The sequence below is a fragment of the Anser anser genome, assembly GCF_964211835.1.
Source record: "Anser anser genome assembly, chromosome: 6".
NCBI classification, from domain to species: domain Eukaryota; kingdom Metazoa; phylum Chordata; class Aves; order Anseriformes; family Anatidae; genus Anser; species Anser anser.
Genome location: NC_139726.1, coordinates 16,776,988 through 16,804,820, shown reverse-complemented (window position 1 = coordinate 16,804,820; position 27,833 = coordinate 16,776,988). Strand labels below are relative to the sequence as shown.

At 50.1% G+C, this 27,833-nt stretch overlaps 1 protein-coding gene across 1 annotated transcript; it reads right to left on the bottom strand.

Annotated features, from left to right (window-relative positions):
• Positions 1-90: 90 nt before the first annotated feature.
• Positions 91-27,613, bottom strand: LOC310901329 (TGF-beta receptor type-2-like). The gene is made up of 7 exons (XM_083840663.1): positions 26,590-27,613; positions 12,435-12,585; positions 9,306-9,508; positions 6,107-6,921; positions 5,619-5,760; positions 4,422-4,549; positions 91-606 (listed from the first exon to the last, which is right to left on the bottom strand). Exons 1-7 carry the CDS (start codon positions 26,639-26,641, stop codon positions 394-396), a joined length of 1,704 nt encoding a protein of 567 aa, XP_083696789.1. The 5' UTR covers positions 26,642-27,613; the 3' UTR covers positions 91-393.
• Between the last annotated feature and the right edge of the window lie 220 nt (positions 27,614-27,833).

Genomic DNA, 27,833 nt, shown 5'->3' with positions numbered 1-27,833 from the left:
GCTTTACAGTCAGTGTTTTGACTTCTGTGGAATAAGCAGTTAGGGGAGAAACTCGTGATGACTGCATGGAAGGACTTCAAAAGATGAACGTGGAGTTCAGGTGCTTATTAATAAAAGATTAAACATTATTATTTTAAAAAATAATAAAAGAAATGCTTTGCATCATTATACATTTAAAGTAAGTACAAAATCAGTTCATATACACTGTTGCACTTTAACCAAAGTATTGATTCCACAGTTCACTGTATCTGTGGGAGGAAACAGATCTCATAAATAAGTTATGTACTAGATCTTAGTTCCATTTGGAAAAACGAAGGGAGGCTTTTTCCCCGTGAGCTGAACGCTCCTGGCGTATCCTCCTGCTTCTCCCGATGAGGCTTTTTGCCTGCTGTGTCACTGCACGTTTCTGCTCCCGTCGCTGTCCTGGTGCTCCCCGCCCGGGGAGGCCGTTTTGTCGGCCTCGTTGTCCGTGTTGTTGTTGAGGATGTCGTCGCAATCCATTTGCGCCATCAGGTTGAAGCGCTCGGCCACGCAGTGGGCGGTGAGGCGAGCCTCGGGGTCGTGGTCCCAGCACTCGGTGATGGTGTCGCACAGAAAACGCATTCCCTGCGGGTGGAAGGGCTGAAATTAAGGGCTGAAGGCAGGAGGAAGGGAAGCTAAAAGCTCATCTAAAGCAAGTGTTTTAGTAGGCTTTTGACAGCTTCCTGTGGAAATGCCTAAGCTTAAGCACAGGAGGAAAAAGCACTGGAAAGCTGTGGCAAATGCCAACATTTGTACTGGTACTGGCACCGCTCGGGTCGCAGCAGCATCCTCTGCGGACATGGGGTCTGGTCCCAAGCATTTTTCACCCTGCCAGGAAATCCTTCCTGAAAGCTGGCGTGTGATCACTTGGGGGGCTTTAACCAGGGCCCCAAGGGACTTATGCCCTCCATTTCCTCTCTGCCTTGGCCGTTCGCATGGAGCTCCCTAAAACCAGGAGGGCGAGGGGAAGTGCAGGTGGTGACCCGCAGGGCTGGGCGGAGGGGGCAGGCAGGGGCGGCTTGAAGGCAAGTTTGGAATTAAAAGTTTAAAATTAAACTTCTTCAAACATACTTCTTGTTTCAGCAGCTTCCTCAAAGGGCCAGCCATGCGAAATACTCCTTGCAGTGTGCAGCTGAACTTTTGTTTTCTTGCCACAAAATAGCGTGTTACGTGGGGCTGGGTGCTTTTCTGCGTGCTTCAGAACACGTTCAGTTCCTCTTGGCTACAATGGTTACAACCCCCAGTAACGTGTGTTTTTTTTTCCTCCGTTGATGTAGTGATGTGAAGAGTCCCAATATTTTTAATTAAACAGTAGTGTCCTGCTGGTGTTCCCCCCTTTTAAGCCAGTAATGCAGCTGCACCAGAAGCCCTGTTGAACCTCCCTTTGACTCTGTGATTCCTATCATGTGCTATTGCTTTTCTCATCATTGTCAACCAAGGTTGCACCACAGTGGAAAAATCATTATTCTAAATAAAGCATCATGTTTTTCAGTGGTTTTGTGCATTTCTTAATTTGCAATTAAGAGAACAACAAAAAAAAAATCTCATGAAGATGAAAGAAAACCGCGGGTCTCAGTGGTGTGCCACGAGTGTCGTCTGTCCTGCACCTTTCTCTGAACCCGCTGCTCTGTGCCAAGGTTTGTTGTACTGAATGTTGTACTAAATCTTCCGTAATGGACCCAGATTAGAAGTAACGGGCTTGTGCAGTGAAACTGACAGATGGTGCATTTCAGTGCTTCTGGTATCATTCATTTGCTAGCTTAATCGAGAGGATTTGAAGATAATTGATTAACGTGCGAAAATGAGCTAGTTTAGCTGAAGCTCTTTAAAATAAGCCTTTTCTCAACTAGAAGATGGCACTGTTAGATTGTTTAGTCACCAGCTCTCTGTGCTTGCTTTACGCTGGAATCAGGACATCTATTTGCAGCTTGCCTCATAAACGTGGTGATGCTCTCTTGACTGCTGCATTTTGTTACGCTCGTGAAGCGGGCTTAGTTTGGGTTTGGTACTTGATACCCCCGGTTTCTGAGGGATGCTGCTTGCTCTGTCTGGCTATAGTTAGTTTTACAAGTGTATTTTTAGTAGCAGTATTGACTTAAGCTCCCAGTGCTCCTTCCTGCCCTGCACCAGCCCTCCAGCAGTGACAGTACAGCAGTCTGCTCAGCAGCCTCATGAACCAGCTCTGGGAATTTATCTGGCCTAAATAATCACTTTTTTTTAAATGGCAAAATGAGCTGGAAGCATGGGCGTTTACAAATTGTCTGGGATACTTTGGGGATAATGTTCTTTAATGGGCTTTGTTGTGCAGCCTTGCAAGCAGCTGCGCGGTACGCTGGGTGAGTCAGCTCTCGGGGAAATTAGTGCTGTGACCCCAAGGATGGCAGCTGAAAATCCTAACCCATGACTAGCAGTCGCTTGAGTGAGAGGGAGCCCTATGTTGAAATGCAAAAGCAACCTTTGAAGTGATGTAACAAACTGGTTTTCTTCGACAGGACGATCTGTGGGTGCTTCTCCTGCAGGTGAGCACCTTGTCTCGCCAATGTTGGTGTCGCCCAGCGCACCTTGGAGGTAGCCCGGGGGCTGGAGGCACCGAGCGGCAGGAACTGGTGGAACTGGTGGACTTCTGCTGTTTCCCAGCAGATGGTGCTGCCCTGTGCTGCATCCTGGGGAGGCTCGTTGGGAAACGCTGGGAGTGTTTCTTAAAGCCAGGCTTGTAGGGAGATGTTTATTAGACCAGCTAATATTAGTCAGAGGCAAACTTTCAGGAACACAACATGGCTTTTCTGTTCCTCTTCCCCAGTGACTATTAGGTGGTCTAATAAAAGTCACTGGCTTATAAACCTCGCTCTGTTTGCGTGCTAGACCAACCCAACTACAGCGGCATTATTTCTCGGAGGTAATTGCAGTCAGCCCTTGTCCAGCTCCGCAAACAGCGCAGTTATGGTTAGGCTCTATCAGGGTGTGATTTCTGACAACCCAAGCCTCTGTATGTTTTTCTTGTGGTTTCAAAGTTTATCAGGGACCCTGGGAGGTGAATGTTTGAGATGAATACTCAAAGGCTTCAAACATGCAGCACTGCTGATTTAAGTTCCCGTATTTTTACTACATCAAGGGAAAAGGCTGGGTGAACTTCAGCTGTGAACTTGCTGACTGATAAACTCACCGATGGTCCAACAGAAACCATGGATTCATTTGATGCTGGTTGCAGCTTTGGTCAGCCAGGTACCTTGGGGCTTTGGACAAACACCTTTCTGAGAGAGATGTAGGGAATATGTGGCCTTCTGCAGTCATGAAACTGTGTCTTTCCTCTCAAAAAGTCTGGCTTTGTATGCTGTGCAGTCAGTGGAAGCAGTGTGTTTTAGGGGTGGATGGTGCAGAACGATCTGCAGCAATCAGTGGCCGAGCGCTGCAGGGCCCTGTGAGCCAGCAGTCCCAATGTTTCAGCTTGTTTTTCAGATGAGCTGAAATGTGGATGAGTTTATGGTGTTTTTCTATAAGACGTGAGATTTAAGAAGTGCCATTCGGCCAAGATTTAAAAATCACGCTCGGCGCGTGTTACCCCTCGTGTCCTCAATGCAGGGAGGAGAGTACTGGATGTGGGGAAGAGGACACCGTGTCATGGCCAGGAGGGAGCCGTGTGGGAGCAATATTTCTGGAGCTGGTTGTTCTGGGTGTGTTTGTGGGTGCCTTTAATAGCGTATCTCATTACCGCTGAAGTGTTTCTGTTCTAGAGCACTGGACTATGCTTCCTGTGCTGAGATGCTGTGCTCTCAGACCCTCTGAGCTAACGGCTGCTGGAAGGCTTTCCCTGGGGAAGACGTGAGCCTTTCAGTTTCCCTGTTTCTCAGCTTCACGCGTGTTTTCTGCCTGTGTCACTCAAGGGAGAGGCTGCCCATCTTCCCTTTTCTTGTAGAAGTGGACATCCTTCCTCCCGTGTCCCAGGTCCTGCCCTCAGAGGTCCGAGGTTACCTCTGAGCTTGAGATCTCCTCGACCAAGCGGGCAGAAGCCCGTATGCACCTTCCTCCCCGCCCTGCCTGCTGTGGGAAGGCTTGATGCAAGGGATGGCATGTTCCCTGAGCCACGGGTTTCTGGATGCAATGGTGATGGCAGAATTGGAGCAGACTCACAGGAGTTAGTGTTTCAGGAGACTTGTGCTGAAGTGCTCTGTTTTGCTGCACTACAGCACCCACGGGATGGCTGAATGCCATCGCTTGGCGTTCCTAGTTTCTGATTGTGGCCACTTATTCACCAATTAATTTTTCTCTACCTCTGGTTGATGGCTTTAAGTGGGTCTAGGGGGTTTATCTGAGCTCAGGCAGCCGTGCTGATTTGATTGCAGTTTTACTAATTTGCAGGATGGGTCAGTGAGGTGGGGCAAGGTGGGTTGCTCCTGCCTTACCTGATGTACCAGCCAGCTGCTAGGGATCTCAGGCCGCCCTCTGCCGTGCAGCACGATGTCTCTCATGGTGTCCACGCAGGGCTGCTCCTGGACTTTCGACCCAAAAGGCAGCTCGTAATTCTTTACCTCTGCAAGGAAGTGACAGCAGTGTAATAGGACAGTTTTTGTACGCTCGCTGCCTTACTTTGGTGTGTCCTACTGGACGTGAATAAATGTGTTTTTATCAGTCTGCAAAAACTGATCTGGAAACAATTTAGGATTTGAACACGCAAGTATAGTGCCAGGTTTTAAAGGTGGTTTTCAGACAGGTTGGGCGAACCCCCTGGCCACTTTCCTGAACGTAGGAGTGCTGCAAAGGACTTGCTCTTCCTTTGGGTGAAGCGTGTTTTCAGCAGGTAAAATGTGCCATGGGGGTGAAAGACAGGAGAGGCAACCCCAATCGGCCTGTGGGCAGGGGTCGGGCAAGAGGAGAAATGGCCCCTGCAGAAGAGCAGCCCCAAGTCAAGGCAGGCCAACGAGGAGCCCCACACTGCAGAGGTGAGAGGCCACCCTTTGTCTTTCCCAACCCCAATAGCTTTAATTAGCTTTAATTTTCTGGCTTCTCACCAGCACCTTGTGGGCCAAGCAAAGATGCTCGGTTGCCTACATTGTGCAGCTGCATCGTGCAGATGCAGCAGGGGGTGTGTTTATACTCTAAGGACAGCAGCTGAAGCCTGAATTGGGGGCTTTCTGATCCCCCAGGTGAAATTCTGGGTTCTGGGTCTGCGTTTACTGAATTTACCCCCCTCGTTCCCATTCTCTTTGCTTTGTAACACTTCATTACCAGGAGATGCTGAGCCCTGGGACAGCCACCCCCTCGTCCTGAAGACCTGAGCTGGAGACCTCCTTGAGCCATCCACCCCCACTAAGCTTTTCTGCAGCTGCAGCCGTAGATGTTGGGGTCCCCTCTGCTGCTCCTTGACCACGGTGCCAGCCCCTTTGAGCCACAGCACATGCAGTGAGAGCCTGGGCAAATGCCGGCCCTTGGCGGGATCTGCCACCAGCTCTTGGTGACCACCCAAAACCACATCCTGTGCCAACAGCCCTGCATCAAGGTGGAGCAGTGTCACCACCAGGGACATGAGGGCTAGGATGGTCCCTGTACGTGTGGGAAGGGAGCTACGAAGTACAAGACAAGCCTGGGTGCGACATTCCTACCTCCTACCACTTCACATCTGGAGGCCATCTCCCACAGAACGAGGGCCATGGAGTAGACGTCCATCTGCTTGAAAGACTCCAGATCTTCCAGGTTTACCCTGGACTCCAGGACCTCAGGAGCCATGTACCTGGCGGTGCCCACCTACCCACAAACAAGAGAAGAGTTAGCAGGGGCAGGGGAGCACACGGGTGAGGTCTCCTGGTGTGGATGGTCAGGTGTAGAGACCACTGCTCTGCCTCCATCAGCCTGCTGTGGCTGCGGGGCTGCCCTCTCTGTGGGCTCTGGAGGTGAGGACTCCCTTAAGGTACCCAAAAGCAGCACCTGGCAGAGCTGCCCTGTGTAATGGGGCTCATCCCGTAGGTTTAAGCTTTGACCACCCCAGGTCCCGTTTGTAAAAGCCACATCTCCCACCCGGTGCCACGCATCTGATGGCACGCGTGGCTTGCAAGGGGCCTCATCCAGGGGGGTGCTGAGGGGTCGTACTCGCCTGCCCGCTGTTGGCAAAGTCGTCTACCGTCAGGGAAGGGTCGAGGCGTATGGCGATGCCGAAGTCGCAGAGCACGCACTCCTGCTCGTTCTTCACGAGGACGTTGGTGCTTTTGATGTCCCGGTGGGCGATGGGGATTTTTGGCTGGCCGCAGGCGGTGTAGTCGCTGTGGAGGTGGGCCACCCCGTTCACCAGCGACCCTGCCATTTTTTGCAGGTCCATCCAGCTCAGGACGTGACTGGACAGGTAGTCCTTGAGGTTGCCCCGGCTGTGGTAGGCCGTGATGAGCCAGTACTCCCTGCGGGGCCCCGAGCCCCGGTCCTCGGCTGTGAGGAACTGCAGGACGCTGTCGTGCTTGAGGCTGGCGTCTGTGAAAATCTGGCTCTCGTTCTTCCAGGAGGAGTACTCCTCGCAGGGGAAGATCTTCACCGCCACCGTCTCGTACTGCCCCGAGCTGCTGTGGTTCAGCTTGGCCCTCCACACCTCGGCGAACTGCCCTTTGCCCACCATCTCGTCCAGCTCGATGGGCAGCAGCTCGGTGTTGTGGTTGAGGCTGTTGGCGCAGGTTGGGCTCAGGCTGGCAGGGCCGTCGTCCATCATCACGGACAGCTTCTCGTCCCGCTCCGCCGCCCTGCCCGGCTCCGGCAGCGCCGGGGGCTGCCCCTGCTTCCCACCCCATGCCTTGGCTCTCTTGCGGCGCTTCTGCGTGCGGCAGAGGTAGAAGATGACGGTGATCATCACCGCCACCAGCAGCGGCGGCAGGAGGCTGATGGCAGCCACCGGGATGACCTCCTTGCTCTGCAGCATGGAGTAGCCTGCAGGGAGGGAAGCGGAGAGGAAGGCGCTGCCGTGAGGGGCCCGCGACATCTTGTTTTGATCGCGGGTAGGAGGAAAATATGTGGAGCGGTTAATAAGGCGCAGCCGTTCGCGGGGCGGTAATGCAGGCTGCACACAAATCCCATCTGAGCAAAGGGTAAGAACCCAGATGTATGCAATTATTGAGAGGGCTGTTCATTTTAGGTCTCGAATTCAGGCCTGTTTGTCAAGCAAGGGCCTGGGAGGCCGGCCTGCACTCAGTGGGCTGGGGGCGCCGGACCCCGCTGCAGCCACAGCCTCTCCGTGCCGGGGCAGAAATAATGGTGGTAAAGCTGAAGCAAGGCTTGCATGTATCAAATATCTGAGATTGTTAGGGGCTGGGGTTTTGCTGGAGCCCTTCTGCGCACGGAGGGTGAGGAGGGATGCTGGAGGGGAGGACAGGATGGCATGGAGGACCACGAGCGATGCTGCCGTGAGGGAGCATTGCTTCAGTGCTGTCCGTGTGTTGTTTACCATCACGTTGCAGCACTGGCACCCAGCTACCCACCCTGGGCACACTCGCTTTTGTTTTATGTCTTCTAAGCCCCTGTCCGCCTTCAGATCACTGGAGTGTGGGGGGAAAAACCCTAACCCTCGCGCAACGTGTAATTGTCTGATGCTTTGATGTTCGCAATTCCTGGAATAAACATGCTGACTTCAGTAGAGATATTCAAGTAAAATCTTACTCAGAGGTTTTTCTGCCAAGTATAATAACCCAGGGGAAGAGGGATAAGAATCATTCCATAAGCAAAACTCTTGCTGCTTGACCTCAGTGTGTGCAGATCATAATTCAGGTTCTGGAAAAACAGAGCGTTTCGCTATTTTACTTGGCAAATTTCAAAAAACGTGCTGCAGCTAATTTCTGCGAGGCTGTGAAAGCGTTTCTAAAATAGGCATCAGGTTCAAACCACAAGATCAACCTAAACTGATATAAATCAATAACTAACTCAGGAATATGTTTATTTTGGAAAGCGCGAGGCCTGGATATCACCTACTGCTTTAATGGCTTTTCCCGATGCTTAAGATCCCATCTCTGAAACGCTGAAGAAAGAGAAGATATTTTTAAGGGCGTCGCGTGCACGAGTCCCGAAAGCAGTAAGTTACCACAGCTTCAGCAAATTCCTTCATGAGGATGCCCCTTCCCAATGCGAAACCCTTGCAATGAGGGGGCTGCAGCACGGCTCCCGCCCCTGCCACCGAGAGCAGAGGCAGCGGCTCTGCTCTCTGCAAAATACCCTGGGCCTCAGCCCACGCATTGCCCAGCTCTGGGGTTCGGCGTTTTGCGTGCTGGTTGGCAAAAGGAGGCTGTTTGTGAAAGTCCTGGCTGGGGGCGGCATTTCCAATGAGCCAGTTGTCATTTTGGTGTGAAATTATATATCCCAGCATCGGCTCTGGGATTTGACTATCTCTCTTTAGAAGTGTGTGTACCTGTTATGTTTGGCTCAGCGAGCAGCAAAGGACTGCCAAATTTAGCGTCATTTACTTTCATTAAAAGTGGCTTGTTTGTTCTGAGAATTTGCATTTTATATGCATTTTTTTTTCTTTTTTTCCCCCTAGCATTGTGGGAGAAGCTGTGCTGCTGGATCGTAGGTTATACTTAGTATCATTTTCAGCATCTCATGAATTATGGAAAATTAGAGAGGGTTTGCTTTGCCTCTGTTATGGGTCAGATGCCTGATGGGCACTTGGATAGACCTGGTCCAGTTGGAGCTCTGGAGGTCTGGACGAGACTCCAGAGGCTGACGATCTAGCTGGTAGCTTTTCCAAAGCACACCACCCTCCTGAGGAACAGACACGAGCTGCCTCTTTGTTTTCCCCAGCATGGATTTACAGCTGCTGTAGGGCCTGCAGCCATGTGCAGGGAGAATGCTGCTGCAGAAGCCCCAGGAGAGGTGGGGAAGGTGATGCCCAGCACCGCCGCCTGCTGAGCCCTGTCTCCCCGGCACCACCACGCTGCTGGGCAGCAGTCTGGTGCAGGATCTGATCTGGTGTGATTTTCTCAAAGCTTTTAGACTGACTCACTCTGGGTTACGTCAGCTTTTGGGTTCCCTGGCTGATTTGCCTCATGTCAAAGGGCGCAGCCTACTGAAGGACACAATGCATTTTCCATCTGGTGTTCTCAGGAGGCATTTCTTGGAGGGATGGGTGAGCCACTGGCAAACTGCCGGGCTCAGTGAGGGGGTACAAACTTTACCTACCTCACACAGAAGGTCAAAGAAGACATTGCATCTGCTACCGTTTCTTGGAAATGCAAAGCCACGTGCATAAGCCCAACGCATGACTTATTTATTGTTAGATTTGAGTGCTCCTACCCGCTTTAAATAACGCTAGCAAAGGTACTCACCATTGGTGTGGTTTTCAAAGATAAGCTTGTCATTGCACTCCTGCTCATCCACGCAGCCACAGATGTAGATGATCCCCTCCTCACTGGGCTGGTGGGTCATGATGCAGCGTGAGGTGTTGTAGTTCGGGACCATGAGGTTTTCTATGGGACGATGTGGGTTGTGGCAGAGCGTGCTGATCCTGATGCTGTCGTTGTCCTGTCTCCTGCCGGCGCCAAACGAACCAACAAAGCGTTAGCCTAGCGGTGCAGCCTTCAGAGAGCAGGCAGCACAGGGTTTCCAGCCCAACATCACCCGAGCATCAGTTTTAAATTGTGTATTGAATGACCTGTTTGTGGTGGCTCTGGTATAATTCTTATTGTATGTGCCTGTGGGCGGCTTTGTTAAATCTCTTTATCTCTTCCAAATGGTGGAAGAGAAATTTCTAATGCATGCCAGTAGTAGGATCTGAGCCAGGGACTCTGCTGTTTCCTGTAGATAATTCACAAGTTAATAGGTGTTGGGTCAGGTAGTGCCAGCCCTAAGGCTTAGTGCCCTGCGTGGGATCTGGGGCAAAATCCCTCCTTTCTCAGTGCCAGCAACCAAGCCAGGTGCAGGTGGAATTATTCCCTCCACATTGCTGCTGCACGGTCCAAAGGAAACCTCCAAAGCAAGGACAGCCTCTTCCCAACTAGTGCATTATTCCGCCGCAATCCCTGCCTCGGCAGGGCTCCAAAACCCCATCACCTCTGCAGGAGAGAGGTAGGGGACACAGTGACTGTGATGCCTGCCCTCGAGCAATGGCTTGGCTGTGCGCCTCCATCCTCCTCCTCTCGGCATGCATGTGTTGGCGGAGCTGGTTGGCCCCATCTCGTTGATGAATTCCTGGGCTAAATGCTGTTTTTTCAAGCACTGTCCTTGCGTGACCACTTATGCCCACCTGCAGGAGCAGAGCCGTTGGGTAGCTGGTGGGGACTATAATTTAGCAGCTCCAAAGGTCAGAACGTTTATAGAAATAATGTGATGTTGATACAGCTCCTGGGCACATAGCGACTGTACGGCTGTGTTTGTTTCTAAGCTGTGGAAATCTGTCACATGTATGGGGAAAGGAAGGGTTTGTTTTTGGCCTGTGGTCTGACTCTTCAAGCGCAGGGTGCTCATTTTGCTGGAGATTCCCCATTCTCCATGTCGATGCAGGCAACATTGGCTTAACAAGAGGGTCCAGCAAAACTCTGTCCTGGCACACGGGAGCCCCTTATTTCAGAGCACGGTGAAGCCATCCTTGCTGGTTAGCAGCCCAGAAAAGCCACCAGGGAAGTGCTTTGCTGTGAGGTCTCCTATGCTCGCCGTGCCCCGAGCGGGTTTTGGCAGTGGTGCAGCACACGGGGCAGGCAGCTTGCTTTGGGTGTGGGGGTTGTGGGGATGCGTGGCTCTGACGGCCAAGATGGGGTAAGGTACAGAGCATGTTATTTTTAATAATGTTGTATTGGGCCTGTGCTATTTGGCCTCTGCATTAGTTTATGGGGAGATAAGCCCAAACTAGAATCACACTTGTGAAACTCCCACCACAGATCCAGAAAAATGCAGATCACCATCCAAACCCCAGGCGCGAGCTCATCTCCACCCCTCGGTTAAGGTCGTGGAGCACCACCAGCAGCCCTCACCACGGGCAGCACGGACAATGGGGCGACTGAGAGAAGAGCCAGCTGGGCAGGGAAGGAGCGTGTTCAAACTGCACGGCTCTTTGGGCACCTTGTGGCCAGTCCCATTGGTAGCCTGGGTGACAATTTTCCCCCAGGGGCCGAGTATATTCCCTCCAGAGCTTTTGGTGGTAGCTGTGAGGAGCTGCCATGAAGAAGAGCTGGAGCAGAGCTAACCCAGGTGGTTTGCATGGTGAGCAAGGGGTGGCAGCTGCACCGGGCCCAGCAGACCTTCACCTAAGGAGGATCAGTGCCTACTCCTCTAGAGCCAGTGTGTAATTAAGGGCTAATGAGGAGCTGAGAGCAGCTGCCAAGAACACCAGGGTGTGACCCTTGTTTCTGGAGCAAAATGGAAGTACAGAGAGATTTCACAATGCCTTGCAGGTCAGCTGGGAAATCGGAAATAAAACTGAAGTGAAGAACCCAGCTTTGTCATCCTCGTCCTACTGGAGTGAGTGAAACAGCGCTGGCCTTAGTGCTGCCAGCATTTTCTTGGGAAGCCCAGGGAATTTGAAAGATGTTGGCTTTTCTATGCAGGATTTAAGGTCTTCTCCCCATCTGTGTGCAGGGGTAGTTGGGGCAGAGTGGCAGATTTTTCTGTTTTTGGGGGTGGGGGTGGTAAGGGGCATATTTTGTTTGTTTGTTTGGGTTTCTTGCTGGTCTTGTGTTTTTGTTATTTTTTTTTTTCAGTCCATAATGCAACAATTATGTTGAGGCAAAACCCTGCTGAAAGTGGGGCAGTCCAGTGTTCACACTAATTAGCAGGTTGATATAAAGCCCAGTGATATGTGCTTAGCTGGCTCTCACTCTGGCAGCCAAATTAAAAGGGACAGAGAAGAAAATCACTTTGGGTAGACCCAAAATGGACTTTTGTTTTAGTTTTGCTCATGGGGACCAAAAAGCTGGGGGAGGCGCTCATCCGGGTGTACGTTTGACCCGAAATGCCGGATCATGTTTCCTTTCCAGGCATTTCCAGGAAAATCAAAAAAGGGTTTTTCCCTGGGGATGATACCAGCAGCTTGGTACCAGCTCAAATTCCCAGTTCCCTGGATGGGGACAGACCTTTGGGGCTGTAAATCCTCATCCACACCCCAGCACCTGAACTGGGCTTTTCCCAGCCTGAGGCAGGAGGACATCACGGCTTTTGGGGTCAGCTTTGCCCAGCAGGCTCAGCCTGCAAAGCTAAATTCAGGTTTGTGTGTGCGTGGAGGTCCTGACTGCAGCACTGCATCAGGCATTTATATGCGTAATTTATTTAGAAAATAAACCAGTACTAATTATAGGAAAGACCAAATCACTTTGCAATTATGATTACAGCGGAGTCAACGGGGGAGAAATAGAAAGCCCTGAATGATTTTGGTGTCCAACAGCTCAAGCATGAGTGTCCCCACGAGCTCATTCCCACAACCCCTTTTTCCCCACATCCCCCTATTCCCTGGGGCTGCAGCTCACCATATGGCCACGCAGATCTCGTAGGGGTCCTCGCAGTAGGAGTTGAGGTTGCAGTTGCTGTAGCACACCTCCTGCTCGCAGGCCGGCGGCGTGGAGTCACACCACTTGCACAGGTTGGTCTTCAGGCTGCGGCGGGCGCCGGCGCACCAGGCTGCGGGGCACAGAGGGCAGCATCCATCTGATTTCAGCAATTCGCACATTGTTGGGGAAGGAGCCCAAAATGACTCTTTCTACATGGATTTGTAGCTTTTGTTTTGCCCAGCTGCTCAGTCCAACGTGCTTTAGCTGATGGCAAAGCTCGCAGGGAGCAGATGCAGCTCTGTTGGCCCCGCGGTGGCAGCTCCCACCGGACGGGAGCAAGTTATCTCTATTTTTATAGGAACTATTCTCAGTTAAGGAATAAATCCCGGCTAAATTTAAACTTCCTGTTAAGGCTGCTAAATGTCTTTTTTTTTTTTCAAGAAAAAAAGTAAAATGAAGCCACTAAATGGCTTATGTAGAAGTATATACTAATAAACATTTAGTCTAAGACACACATGCAGGAGTGCACAGGTGGGAGCTTGAACTACAGCAGCTATTTGTCAGAGGTGTGGGCTACCTGTACTTCGTGGGGAATTTTTATTGCATGCAGAGAAGGATTGCATGGGAAGTTTTAACCCCAAACAGGGCTTAAAAATAGTCATTTCTGTAGAAAGTCTGCCCAGTTTTAGGTTGCTGCTTCGTAAATCTTGATGGTCCAGGGGAAAAAAAGTTTTTTCCAGCTGGATTTGTCCAGAAAGACAAGTTTTGGTGCCCAGTCATGGCACACAGAGATGGAGCCCCAGCACCTCTGTTCTCCCCAGGGCTCCCTTCATGCAGTGCCCCACCAAAAATGGGCTGCTCCACACCAGCTTCAAAGCTGAGGTTTATTTTGGACTGCCAAGGCGTGAAAGTCTGGTGGGATAAAGGGGATTGCTGTGGCCAAATCCATGCCCGCTGGTGAGTCCCTTCCTCCCCTGCCTGCAATGCCCTTATTGCTTGATGCCCATCAAGGTTTTGCTATTTATTTATTCACACTCATGGGGCTGTCAGTTACTCATTAACACCCCATGTGAGGCTTTGCTGGAGGGCTCAGGGTGTGAGCACAACGCCCAGCATGCAGTGAGGATCCGGGTCTGCAGTCACCTGCGCTGCAAGGAGCAAGGGCTGATGAAAGAGTTAAACGTGGAAACGAGAGTCAGAAATACAGCAGTAACTGGACAAAATTCTTTGGAGACAAATTGTTCTAAACGAGCTCAGCCTGCGATGCTGTTATCTGCTCTGCAAGAAAGGTCAGAGCAGGAATCTCTCTCTTTTTTTTTTCCCCCTCCTTATTCTTTTAGTAAGCTCAACAGAAGTGCACAAAGCCCACTGTGAGTTTCCTCAGAACTTCGTGTCCTTGAACCACGAGCTCGTAGGTACAATTTAACTGCCACATCACTCGTCTTGGCCCTGATTAGACCCAGATGAACACTTTCAATATTAATACGTGGATGATTTAATAAAGCTGCACGAGCAGTAAAAGTAACAATACGCTTCCATAAAGGGGTTCCAGATGTTGCCAAGGCAAATGCTAAACATCAAAATATAAACTTCAAAAAAAAAAAAAAGAAAAAAAAAGAGCTGGATAAGCAAAACTTGGAACAAACTATAAACTAATTAAATGTGGGTTGAGTTTTCCAAAAATAAATTGAAGCCATAAGGATGTGATGTGAGCCAATAAATAGTACAGTTAGTCAAAGTTATTGTGGAACAACAGTTGGAAAGATGGTTTGAAGTCACCGATGAGGTGGGCTCGCAGTGAGTTTGGCTTCTTATCAATAGGAAGGCTTGTTCTGCTGTGCACGAGAACGGCATCAAATCTCCTGCTATCTATAACCAGGACCCTGGAGAGGCTACGGGGGGAATACAAGACAATCTTCAAGCAGGCGAGGGAAGGGAAAAACTACACCAAATGTGCCCGTGAGAGCAGCAGTGCTGATACCACCATCCAAGCACGTTGGGACGTCTTTCCTCCTGCCTGCTGCTGCCCACAGGGCATCCCCACTCTCCTGCAGGGCCCGTTGGAGCACGGCCACCGGGATGCGAGCGGTATCGGCGAGGAGCAAGCCTGGGTGCGAGGAGGTGGAAGCACGGTGCATTCGTTACGGGGAAGGAGACAGCGCTTCGCAGCCGAAGTGATGGCGTGCACAGGCAATTCGCTTCACTGCAGAGTAGAATGAGTGGTTTTCATTCTCAAATTTTATCTGCTGGGGTGTTTTGTGACAACCCAACGGCAGATGGGTGTAAGCAAAGGCACTCGGTGTGAGATGCTGAGGCACGCACTGTCCATCTTCCTCCCGCGGTGGAAGGGATCAAGGCTTCTGCCAGGCAGGACCTGCTCAGGTCTCCTCCTTACGCACATTACGCTCCATCTTTTGGTAGTAAATTGCCCTTAAATTGCACTTAATATTCAAGGGCGAAGAACAACTGATCATTTTGGGTCATAAGCACTTCGCGGCGAGGTTTGCCTCCTCCTTTCTGTGTGTCTGCGTGCATTGGGGCGCAGCTGGTGCTCGGCCAGCAGTTGCACAAGGCTTCCTTGCCGCTCCAGGAGCTCTGCATCCTCTTTCCCCAGCAGGTCAGCCCTGAGCCCCAGACTTTGTGCTGGGGGGAGACAAATCCCACTCTAACCAGTGGGATTTGGGAACTCTGGCATCTCAGCTGGCACCGCAACTGCAGGGCTGGGCACAGAGGGTGCACCAGGTGGGAATGCCCACTGTTTTGCGGGTTCATATCAGGGCTGGGATGTGGCAGGGACCCCTGGGCAGGTCGGCGGGTGCAGTTGGAGATGTGGGTGCAGCACGGGATGCAGGGCTCGGCCATGAGTCCTCCATCCACTCCCAGCTCAGGACGAGGCTTTTCGCCGGGCCCTCGTCCATGGCTAATGACATGACTGCATAATAACAGAGCCGCTCATAAAATTATTATGAGAACAAACAAATTCCTTCCCTATTATATACAGTACTTGTTTTCGAGACTAAAACAGCAGCGGGGCTGATGAGCTGTGGTTGCTCGCTGACCCACACGTGAGACCTTGAGGATCTGCCCCCATTACTTCCGAGCTGCCACGGGCAGGATGCAGCAGGGCAATTCCTACGTCCCTGATTTCCAGGCGATCCGTACAGGGCCAGACGTCCCCGTTGCAATTGTCCGGTGTGATCTGGCCAGCAGGGGCCCTGGGTTTCCTCATTTGGGGAGCCCAAGTTGAGCTGACAGGACTCATCACCCCACTCTCTGCACGTGAGGCTCTCTGGGGACAGCGGCAGCGCACGCACTGCGCTGGGCTCGGGGGAGCAGCTCTGCCCTCAGGTTTGTGGTCCTGCGCAGTCCCACAGAACAAATACTGTACTTGGCAGCGGACGTGTGGAGCGAGGAGCGAGCCAGTAACGTTTCCTGGTGAATAAAAAGGGGCTGATTTTGATTGCATTAGACATCGGTGCTTCCCCGTGCCAGAAAGACACACAGTATACATTTCTGGTTTATTTGGACCTTCTTCAAACAGGCTGGTAACTGACTTATTCTACCACTTATTTTTTTCTTTGTAAAAATAACCCTTTAAATTAAGTGTTTAGCAAATAATGCTTAGTCCTATTACAAAGTAAATTGGGTATGGACTGTACCAGCGGACCTCTCAAATCTCTTTCAGATGCTTGAATTACATCATGATCAAACTTCACCCCGGGGACAGAGGAGCTCTGCTGAATATTGTCTGTCCTTCTGCTGTGGCAGTCTCCGGTGTTGCTGGGGTACCTTTTGCAAACTACCTACGTGTCGGCAGAGTGACCTCGTGTTGTTTTGGGACACTGGGTCACTTCATGGCAAGGTACCTGGAGCCAGCGAGGAGAGGTTTCTCTTCGATTTTGGTCAGTCAGTGTCTTTGCCTGTGGGTGAGGACAGGGCGAGCGGTTCTCCATCTGCTCTTGGAGCTGCTCGTCTCCTCTGGCCACCTCCACTCCATCTTGTCCGTGCCCAAGGCACCGAGCTAGGCAGGGCACGTTCCCTGCGGGGGACCTCGAGCTCCCTGCCCCAGACCCCGTTCCCCACCCCCGGGGCTGCTGGAGCTGGGTTCGGGGCCGGCCGGGAGGGCTGCGCGGGCGATTGTCGCCCATATTGTGCTCTCGCTCGTGTTTAAAAACAACAACAGCTCAACTGACTCATAGATCCTACGGCCTCTGAGTCATTTCTTATTTCTGGATTTCACTGCTCTGCCCTTTGCAATGAGGGGAGTTGCATGCACACTCACACACACACACACACACATCAAGTTCACATTTGTTTTTCCCCTATAAAAACAAAACGATTTCCATACCATTAATGAAACAGAAATGACTTGACTTCGCATACCCTGGCTTTTATTTTCCATTGTATAAACTGTGCAGATGAAATAACGATGGCTGTAAAGTAAACCTTCTCTCTCTCTCTCTTTTTTCTTTCTTTCTTCTGTTTTTTTTTTTTTTTTCCTTTCCCTTTCCAGGCAGCCTCTTTTCGAAATAGCAAAGGGAGTCACTTACAGACTTGGCCCCAGCGCTGCGCCTGCTGGGATTAACCCCTGCGTCCCCAGCTCTGCTCTCTTTGCTGCAAAACCATGCAGGGCAGAGGCAATGCCAGCCCCGGCACCGTGCGGGGTGATGTCCAGGGTGCAAAGGTGGCAGGAGGCAGAGCGGGGCACAGAATGGGCAGGGAAGCTCAGGGATGGCAGGGGTGACCAGCGCTGACACCTTGGCCAAATGTCCGCTCTCCTCCATACCGCCCTGCAGCCACAGCCTGCGCTAACTAACCACCAAACCCCACTCTCGCTGCTTACAGGGCTTTTACGCTATTACAGAGCGCCCTGAGGACAATCAGCGGGGGCAGTGGTGCCGCTTACAGGGGCAGCAGATGCAGCTGGAGCTGGGTATGCAAGCACGTGCTTGGGAGAGCAGGACGGGGTGAGCAGCATGGAGATGCCCCCTGAGCATTGCCTGCAGTCTGTGCGTCCTCAGGGCTCACAAGCACAGCACAACCCCTTTTCCTGTTCGTACAGCTTGCAGCCCCCAGCACCAGGTCAGCCCTTTTGCCAAAAGCCAGTGGCCGGGTGGGTTGGTGACACAGCTGAGATACTGTTACTCTTCCCGGACTGGGCGATGTGTTTTATATTATTTCTCTTGGATTTATTAAGCATTATGTAACCAGCTAACTGATCCTGCATGCTACAAAATCGCTGCTGATTTCATGTCAGTGGAAAGTAAACAAAAAGCATTCTGAAGTGGCGGGGCTGAAATTCATTTCCACGTTCAAAGCAACCCGTGGAGGATTTTCCCCATCTCCTCGCCACCAGTTTGCATCCAGGCTCTGCTGCAACCCATCAGAAAAGAGTTATGGAAAGTTTGCATGTTGCACACAACAGGGTGTTATAAACAAATCCTCTCTGCTCGCTCTCCGCACGAAGTGATTAAGATAAAAGGTTATTTCACTTAATTATTTTTAAGCATCTTTGTGGATTTTCTGATACTCCTTGAAATGGGTTATGCTGGCACGTCGTTTGTCTTTCAGCTGGAGGATTCCTTTGAATATGAAAATCACTCACCAAAGAAGGTTTGGCATTAAAGTTTCAAAAAGAAACAAATGAAGTCCTGAGGTCCTGGAGCTCAGCAGGACCCCATCTAAAGTGAAGGGAAGGACACTCCGCATTGCTCAGCTTTGGAAGGATTATAAGCATCAGGTGAGGCAATAATGATGCTGGTACTGGGCAGTATCTGCAAGGAACTCTTCCAGGGGCTCTTCTTGCTGCTGTTACAGACCACAGACATCGTCCCTGCCACTAAAGCCAGTTTGCGTGCAGAGAAGTGGAATGGGTACAATGGGTCTGCGCTATTATTTTTTATTCTCTATGTCTTTGAAACCTTCAACAACGCCCCAAAATATTTTTTTTTGTATTTCTGCACTTAAACATCAGTAAGCCAGTGGCTGGGGGATGGCCCCATTGCATGCAGTTTGCGCCATTTGTCAGTAACCCCAAACACCACCTGCTTCACCCAGCCCAGTGTGGCTGCCACGACTGCGCGCAGCCTTGCACAGTCCCACGAGGAGGACAAAGCTGTCCTAAAACCAGGAGGCAGCCCCAAGCTAGGGCTCGTTCCCTGTCCTGGGGCTTACTTATATGGGACCCAGGGGAGGGTTGAGGAGGCCCTTGAGCTGCACAGGATGATAACTACGCCGTTTTCCTTGCCCCCTAAACGCTGAGTGAGTGCTGGCTGTTGCTGTGTAATTACAGTCACTGCCTCCAGAGCCGCTACCATGCCAAGCAGCGCTGCCTTGGCAGACAAAAACAACTGTGAGCAGGCCCAGCAATAACGGTACTTATCCCATTAAGCACTCGGTTAATTGCCAGGCCGAGAAAGTGAACGGCGAGGAGACGGGGAACCCAGCTTTCGGATGAGCAGCGAGGCGGGCGGAGGGTGCCACCGGCACCTCGCCAGGCACTAAAGCCCCTCCTCGCCCACCAGAGGCAGGTCAGGACAAGAAGGTGCCTGCCCGGGGCAGATGGAAGCAGATTTTTCAGGACAAGAAGGTGCCTCCCGGCACAGCCTGGCCGCGCCGGGCTGGTTTGGGGTCATCCTGTCGCAAGCCACCGCAGAGACCGCTGAGGACGTAAGAGCATTTGCTTGGGAGCTGGGTGGCGGAAGGTAAGAGCCAACCAACTGCGTGACGTTGTTGTCATTACTTTTGTTGTTCTCGTTTCTCCAGGGCCATCAACAGCATATCTTGTCTGCTTTATTTAACTGCAGCTTCTGCACCTCTCCCTCAGGAAGATGCAGCAGAGAGTCCCCGCTCTACACAGAAAAAGCAGCAGCGACAAAGCTGACAGCAGAATAAATCTGTGAGTCTGTTGCAGACATTGCTCGGCCTCTGACTACTGCTATCCAAGAAAAAGCACAGCTTTTTTTTTTTTTTTTTTTTTTACAATTATCATCATATTGTGCCTTAAAATTTAGTTCTGTGTATGCTTTACAGGCTCTGCAGGAACCTGGATCTTCATGAGCAGATCAAAGCCCAATTTAAAGATATCATCCAAATAGGTAAATGTGTCAGAAACATTATCTGGGTCACATTTGGGCAACAGGGTTCATTGGTTCATTCTGTTTTAAGTGCAAATGGCTTGCTGATGGTTTAGCTGAACTTCCTGAGGAGTGTTTGAAATTCCTGGCACACGTTCGATTTGCCATCTGTTAGGAGGACTTTGATGAGCCCACAAAGAGACATTTGACCAGAGCTGCACTTCATATCTCGTGTGGGTTCCTGTGACTGACCAGCTTGCATTTTCTATGTTTGCATTATTCTGATTCCCCGAGTGCTTGGAAGGAGTGGGGCTTGCAGGGGGCTGGGTGCTGAGCTCCGGGGCAGAGATGCACTGCTCCTTCTCCGCCAGTGCGCTGTCATCATCTTGTTCCAGCACTGCCTGTTCTTTATGTCTGCTAACATTATTATGTATAGTCAAGTTATGCCCTCATTTAGACCGGATCTGACAGTAATTAAGTAATTTGTACTGTCAGAGGGAACTTGAACTTGAGGGTAGCCTGGATACAGATGCTAAAATCTTCCTCGCTTTTCTGAAGGCATCCCCTGTTAAGCATGTAAGTAGGTAAATCGGTCTGGTCTCCTCTTTCATCTCTTTCCTGAAGACATAAAAAAAATCTCTTTTATGAAAATGGTATTATAATCTCTTGAAAAACACTGTCCAATAAGGTTGAATTCAACCTGAATATTTTTCCGAAACAGAAGAGACCAATTGCAACCTGGTCAGAGGGCAGGGGATGTGGTTTGGGCTGAGCGCAGACTGCGAGGATTTTTGCAGGAGTGGGACCAGGGCTTTGCAGGAGAGCTGTTGATGAGGCCTGAGGGGTATTTTTCCTGCACGTGAAAGCAGTGGGAGCTTGTGCGTGGGTGCAGTGCCTCAGGAGAGAGCCAAGAGCAGTCAGCAAATGTACCAAACCATCGTAACCATGCGCTGGGGCGAGTCCAGACCCCCCAAAATACTCTGTGCCTCTGGTGGGAATGTCTGCCACCATCTTCTACCAGCACCACCAAGTGCCTTTTGACATATTAAAGACACGACGGGAACTGGGCTCCCGGGGGATCCATCGGTCTGATTTCTGTGGATGCTCGTACCCTGGGTCTATTTGGAGCAGAATGATTCATTCGGCTGCCCGTTGCTTAGGGCTCTGTGTCACTTCCCACTGTAAGGCGAGGGGTCTTGTCTGCTATCGTGGACTGGCTGGGGCTAATTTTGGGATCGATCTAGCGTGGAAAAAAATACTTTATGCAGCAAGACAGCAGCTGATTAAGCCTCTTTCACATGGATACTGGTGTTCAGATGCTCCCAGGCAGTGAGAGTTATCCAGCGACATCAGGCAGATGTCCCACGTCGTGTCCCAGCTGCGCAGAGCGGCGACCTGTTGTGTCAGACCCTTGTCAAGGGGGACACGGGTGTTTGCTCTGCACGGGCACAGGAAAGCCATCTGGTTTGGGATGGCTGAAGTTGGGGGGGACCAATGCTCAGTGTTTGCATTGTTACTTGTAGGAAAAAAACCCACAGGACTGTAACAACCAGCAGGCCAGGAACTTCAGCAAATGTCTCTAGGCTTCCCAGAAGAAGAGATGTAAGAAAAGATTCTCATTCCCCAAAGGAGTTTTGGAACCGTGGAGTTAAAGGGAACATCTCCATCCCCAGTGTGGCAAGGTGAAAGGCACAGCAGCAGGGCCAGCATGTCCAGCATGACGCTGCTCCAACCACTTTGGGAGCCATGGCCAAGGTGTGGGTCAAGCTGGGGCTCTGCAGAGTGACCCCCACAGCTCTTCTCTGCAGCTCCTTTCTGCTGATAGCTGCAAATTGCACACTTGAAAGTTTTTTTTTTTTTTTTTTTCCCTTTAAATCTTGAATCCAGCTGTAAATAATCCTGTCTAGTGAAGGGTAAGACTTTGGTTAAGATATATTCCCAGAGCTTCTCGAGCCCATGTGGGCAGTAGCCCTGCGTTCAGTGCAGACGGGAAGGTTGCAGGGCACAGCTGGATGAATTAATTGCCCCACAGATGAGATGCATTTGCTGTGGTATAAATCAGCTGTCGCTTGTCAGGCATGTTCCTGGCTTATCAATGGGAAACAAAACATTGCAGCGTAACAGCTCCATGAAAGGCCGTGTCCTGGAGAGGCACAATTGGTGGGAGCATGGTCTGTGGAGGGGATTACAAGATAAGCAGGCTCTCCCACTTCTCCTAAAAGCTTGACAGCTACCAGCAGCTGGCAGGAGAATTCCAGCCCTACATGGGCTGTAATAAGAAGATGAACCAACCGGAGAACAAGAAATATGACTCTGATGGACCTTACAGAGCCTTTCTGGAAGCAGGATCACAGCGGTCTTCTCCGAATCCAGGGACGTGCACGCGGGCGGAGGCGGCTTGCAGCCACCCCTTCATTTCCTCTGAAGGTCCCTAAGGAAATGCCATCCCACAGCTGGGGTCCAGCACTGAGGAGATGTCGCTCTAACCCCCAGGGCTGATAAGGTAGGCAGCTGTCCGTGGCGTTACCTCCGCTGCCAACAGAGCCTCTTCCCACTGGAGGCTTTCACTTGGCACACAGCATTAAGTGTTAGATGTGGAAAGAACCAAGTGTGGGGGAGCTGCTGGTTTCATCTCCTTGGTGGGACTCTTGGTGGTTCTTTAGTTTTTTTTTCATAGCGAGATCAGATGTGGCACTTCCCTAAAAACATGGCAATCCACAGGAGAGTTCATTAGTTTGTGGCAAGTTGCAGCGCTGAGGAAGCCGGTGGAAAGCAAATGTTATTGCAAAGAGTTATCGTTAAGGGGAGAGGAAAACATGGTCCCAAGGAAATAAACTTGATGGAGCAAAACGTGGAACAATATAAAGCTGTAGAGGACAGGCAATAGGGTTGAATACTTCCTCAGAGTGAAAGCCCCCAGTCATCTGTTTTTAATGGCAATGATTGCTCTCTGCCTGTTCAGTGAATACATGGGACACATCTGTTTAGGACTCCACCTCTAATAGGACCAACAAATATCACGACTGCAGCTGGCTGAACTTTTTTTCACCACCATTATACATAAATGTCTTTGTGATCATCATCCAATATTGATAACAGCACCAAGAGCAAAAATCAGTTTTGCCTTTTTTTTTTTTTAGAAAAGAGTGTGTTTTAATTTCAAGTGCCATGGGATTATATCTCAAAAAGGACTTTCCCCTGAAAACAAACAAAAAAAGCAAAAAAAACCAAAAACACTAAAATGTAGATTTGAGCAGCTCTAATGACGACCAGCCTGCCTCAAGTCTGAGAAAAGTTTAAGAAGCAAGGAGAAAGGAGATGCCCACTTTCCTAAATTTGACACAGCTGTACACTGCCAACTTTCTTGGCCTTGAGTCTCCATCCAATTTGTACCAACAACCGAAAAAGCAGTATCAGGCTTAGAGAAGTGTTAAGGTGGATGAATCAAGCTCTTGCTGAGTCTCATGCCAGTTAAAACATTGCAGAGGACTTTGGTTTTGGATTGTCAGGGTTTTCCTTGTGCTTTCCCCTTTATTTACTGGAAAATATATTGCTACAAAGTCAAAGCAAAACAAGGTGCTTCTTGAGAAGGGTTGCTGTAGCCAGCCCTGCTGCTGTGGTGGGCAGCACCCATGTCCACGCACCACCGTGTGGCCTGGGAGAAGAGCCCTGTGCTTCAGCCTTGGGCTGTAAAGCCCTGCTCTGCGTATGGACGTATCTGCTGCTTGTGAGGCAGAGGGTGACTTCTTCTCCTTCCTTCCCTCATCTTCTCACCCAGGTTTCTGCCTCTGAGTTGTTGTGTGCTGCTGTTGGGGTGTAATCCTGGTAGGTCTCCTGCCTGAGGACCAGGCTGGTGTTTTGGTGGCAGCGCAGCCCCTGGTTTTAGCTCTGGTGACCTTAGAAATAAGAGCCCAACTTCTTGAACGAGCTGCTTGAGGAGCATGGGATAGGTCAGAGAATTCTTGGGCAGATCAAAAGCCAGAGATGTTTTTCTGACAGCCCTGGGGCTCCCTGTAATGATTTATGAATTATATATGCTCCACGTGTTTAGCCAAAGAGGTTCAGAGGGGGAACAGGGGCTGTTTGCGCAAGCAGGAAAGGGTGCGTGGCTTCAGAGAGCCACCATCCACCAAGAGGTACCATCTCCCCATCTGCAGAGCCATCACAGTGCAGAGGTGTTCATCCAGCAGCCATCACTGTGCTCCTCACCACAGATTTAAGGTACAACCGCAGGTCCTGAGCGAACATACTTGCTGAAATTCCTGGGCAGATGTTCTCCTCGGAGCTCTAGTGTATCCCACGGGGCACAGCTCTCCTCTGGCGAGTGCTACGTGCCCTGGCAGGCTTCAAGTTTCATGTCCTCCTTTGGAGGCTGGATGCCCAAAGGCGAGCTGCCGGGCTCCTTGAGCTGTCGTCACAGTGGTGACGAGGGAGGCTTTCCAGATTCTGATGCAAAACAGGACAGGAAAACTCCTAATTAAGAGGCCAGAGTGTTTCTGTGTGCACAGTACAGTAATCTCTGTATCCAGTCTGTGACTTCTGGATGGGTCGTAGTCCATCTAGCAGATAGTCTTGCAGTCATCGAAGGCTTTGAGCAACAAAAACCCACCACATCCTGAGTCTGAGTAATTACCTGCTGGAACAACTTTGCTGTTTTGTGATCTAACACAAAAGCACCCGGTTTCAGCTTCCAGCATGTAAATCTTGCTTTTCCTTTGTCTGATAGAAGGGGAAGCCCTCTGCCAGAAAGCATCTCTCTGGGAGTTTTTTGTGAGCGATTACTACTAGCTCACCTCCCAGCTCTCTCCTGCAACAACTAAAGGCACTGAGAGCTTTCAGTCCCTACTGTAGGACAGATTTTCCCGTCCTGAACGATCTTTGTATTATTTTGTTGCGGGTCCCTCTGCTAGGTAAATCCAGAGCCACTTGCTGGAGGTGACCAGGGGGAGTCAGGGAAATCCAGCAGCTGAAATTTCAGCGGTCAGGCTATAGCCCTTTTTTCCATCACGTATGGACCAAAGCGGTTGGAGACGCTGCTTGATGACCGCTCAACCATGCTGGTGATTGAAAGGATAGAGACAGGCAGCACAGAGCCCACATTAAAGTCTCAGCCATACTGGTGTTACCCCTTAGAGAGAACAACAAAGTCCCTGAGGACGCCCAGCCGGCGCTGAGGGAGCTATTCTGGGATAGCTGGGACACCATCACTGCCATTTTCTCTACAGTAATTCCTAAATCTGTGCTAGGACGAGTGACTTTGCTGCTGTCACCAACCCACCGCTGTCGCTCTTTGCAGAGAGGCTGAATGACTGGTGGGATTTGTTGCATGAAGAACAACCAAATGTGCATTTTCTGCCATTTTGGGAAACTTGCTGTTTCCTCTTCTCTTAATGTCAATGCAAAGTGGGCCCCCCAGGCACTTTTATTGTCTCAGAGTCACTGTAGGATTGATACTAACACTATATGTGATGGATGGGAGGTAACCCCAGTAAACGTTTATCACTGTTGAGCTGAATCAGAGAGAGAGAGAGTGCCTTGGCTTATTTTTTTTCCCTGTACCGAGACAAATGTTGTCATCGTATCATTCACGTAACCTTTCAGATGAACTTAGTAATCATGATATGTTTTGATTTGGCTTTTTTCAGATTAAAACCCTGCCCTTCAGAAAAAGGAAACCATAAGTTAAATAACTCCAAAATTAGGCATTTCTGAAGGATAATTAGTGGTCTTCTTTCTTACCAAAAACAACCCAAGACTGTGCTTTAAATAATGCCTTGTAGTAATTTCTTCAGTGCTGTTCCAAATGTGATTAATTTAGCAGGATGTTATCAGTATAGCATCCTACATTTCAACCCATACTTTAGGGTATTATCTACAGTAATGACTACTACATATTTCTGCAACTCTTTGGAAAGTCAGCCTGAGCTTATGTTGTAAGACCCATCTGGGTCTCCCTGCTTCAGCAGTCTCACCAAGGATTGTATTTAATACATGCAAATTACTGACTGACCGTATTCCTTCATTCCCTGTTTCTGTAGATAGGGGGACCCATGGAAAGTGGATGCAGATAAAGATCCCTGCCCCCAGTTATTTCAATTGCATGCAAATATACGGGCACTATAATCCTAGCACTTCATTGCTTTGAGCAAAAAGCAATTTTATTTGCATCGAAAGCTCTGTAGTGAGCAGAACGGGTCTGTGTTTGTAAAAGAGCTCACTGCAGAAAGTGCCATTGTCCGTGCAAATATATAAATATATACTATATAGGGATATATGCGTGTATACACATACATCGGCATTGTATATACAGAAAGACACACACACATACTTAGGAGATGTGTATATAACACTCACTTATATACAAATCTATTCCCTGTTATGAAACAATCATCGAGATATAAACAAGAGAATTTAAGCCATGGATGGGCACATTTTCAAGTGCTGCTGGAGGGTTTTATCTACAGTCCTGAAGAAGTGCTATCAAAACCTAAACAGGGCACTTATTACAAAGAAGTCTTTACGTAAGTGCTGGAAAGGTTTGCCGAATAGCCAGATGTTGTTGCAGAGACAGTTCTCCTCCCCCTCTCCCCGCTTCTTTCCGACTTTAACAGTTCGATTAACGTTGCACATAAACCGGGGCTGATAAAGCTGCAAACTCCACCACATCTGGACACTGTTGAAGCCAGATCATTCAACGGTGCACGTTAGTCGCCTTTAATCTCCCTCGAGAAAGTAAAAACTTCCACCAAATCGTGCTGACCTACGCATATACTTCTGCGCTGTAAACACTGACATCTGGGAGCCGCTCTCGGTGAGCACGCAGCGGTCTCCACCAAGCCAAGCGCTCGCCCTTCGCTGTACAACAAACCCGCAGCTGATGCCGTCGGAGCAGGGCTACAACCAGCTCGCTGCGAAATTCCCCTCTATTTCCAACCCTCCGACTAACTGCCTTCAGGGGACAAATCTAAGGTTTGCTATTTTTCTGGGGGAAGGAAAAATAAACGACTTCAAGCGTACGCTGGTTAACGTCGCCTAAGCAGAAACATTTCTCTACTCACAGAAGGACAGCAGCAGCAAGGAAAGCAGACCCGGTCTCCTCCAGCAACCCATTTTCGGGATTCCACCAGCGACCAGGAGCCCGGCTTCACGGTGTTGACCCGTTCATCCTCCCGTGCTCTCCTGCCTCGCTGCTGTCAACTCGGCAGCCCCGAATTTGCGAGGCTGCTGGCCGGGAAGGCGGACCCAGGCGCAGCAAGCCCAGCTGTGCGTGGGGTCCGCCCAGGAACTGCAGCTCATGAAGAAACTCAGCCCCGCTCTCCTCGCGAAATATATACAGATATGGGAGGGGGGGGGAGAGCTGGGGGAAGAGCTCCGGCTCCAGGAAAGGAGTTTGATTTTTCCAACGATGGCGCTGAACTGCTCTGAGCAGCCCGGGGAGCTTCGGAGGGGACCTAATGTCTACTGCGTGCATCTCATCAGAGCAGCCTGGGCACAGCTGCACGCCTCTTTCATCTGAATAAAACACAGAGGGGAACGCTTCTGTATGCTGAGCTGTCATTAATTTGCTGATTTTTCCCCTTTTAGAAATAAACTCTGTCTTTTAAGTAAGCTTCAACGGGCTCTGCTTTTCATAGGGATAACTGGAAGGTTTAGGACAACTTCTTCAGAAAGACCACATCACTATGAGCTTAGCCTAAAGTAGGTGCTTTCAACCCATTAAAGCAGCAGAATTTAAACATATCCTTATATGTTTTCCTGAATCAGGGCCTAAAATAATAACTCGGAGCCTTTAAATAGCTGCTTTCTCCCCGAGATCTCAAACTCCTGTACAAAAACTTGTGAGAAATATTATCCCCACTTACAAAAGGGAAACTGTGAAACATGGCAGAAATCTGACTGGCCTTGGTTGTTAACACAATCAATCAGCGGCAAAAGTAGGAGTAAAATCCTCAAACTCTTGCCCTATGATCTATCCCCATCCTTCAGAGCATGTTAAGATAATGATCAATGTAATCGAGTGGGGCAGAGAGAGAGACGATGTTATTAAGATTTTTTGCAGCCAAAAGCCTGCCCTAGGGTAAGGCTAATTTTTTATAGCTATTGATAAATACAGCTATTGCTCAGCATTCTGTGTCAGTGAGTCTCCAGCTTTCTATTTGCCCATTTCACATTTCATTTTTTAGTTCATTAATCAGTGTGTGGTGTATACATGATGTGGATACGCACATGCTTGCGTGTATGTGGATGTGTGGCCACTGAGCATTTTGCTCAGTTGGAATTGGAGGGCTGGGATTTGTATGGT

Coding starts and splice junctions, on each gene's coding strand:
- LOC310901329 (XM_083840663.1), bottom strand. CDS start 26,641: ATGGGTTGCTGGAGGAGACCGGGTCTGCTTTCCTTGCTGCTGCTGTCC. Junction 12,586..26,589: donor CTTGCTGCTGCTGTCCTTCT/GTGAGTAGAGAA, acceptor TGTGCCCCGCAG/CCTGGTGCGCCGGCGCCCGC. Junction 607..4,421: donor GCAGCTGGCTGGTACATCAG/GTAAGGCAGGAG, acceptor TTCCACCCGCAG/GGAATGCGTTTTCTGTGCGA.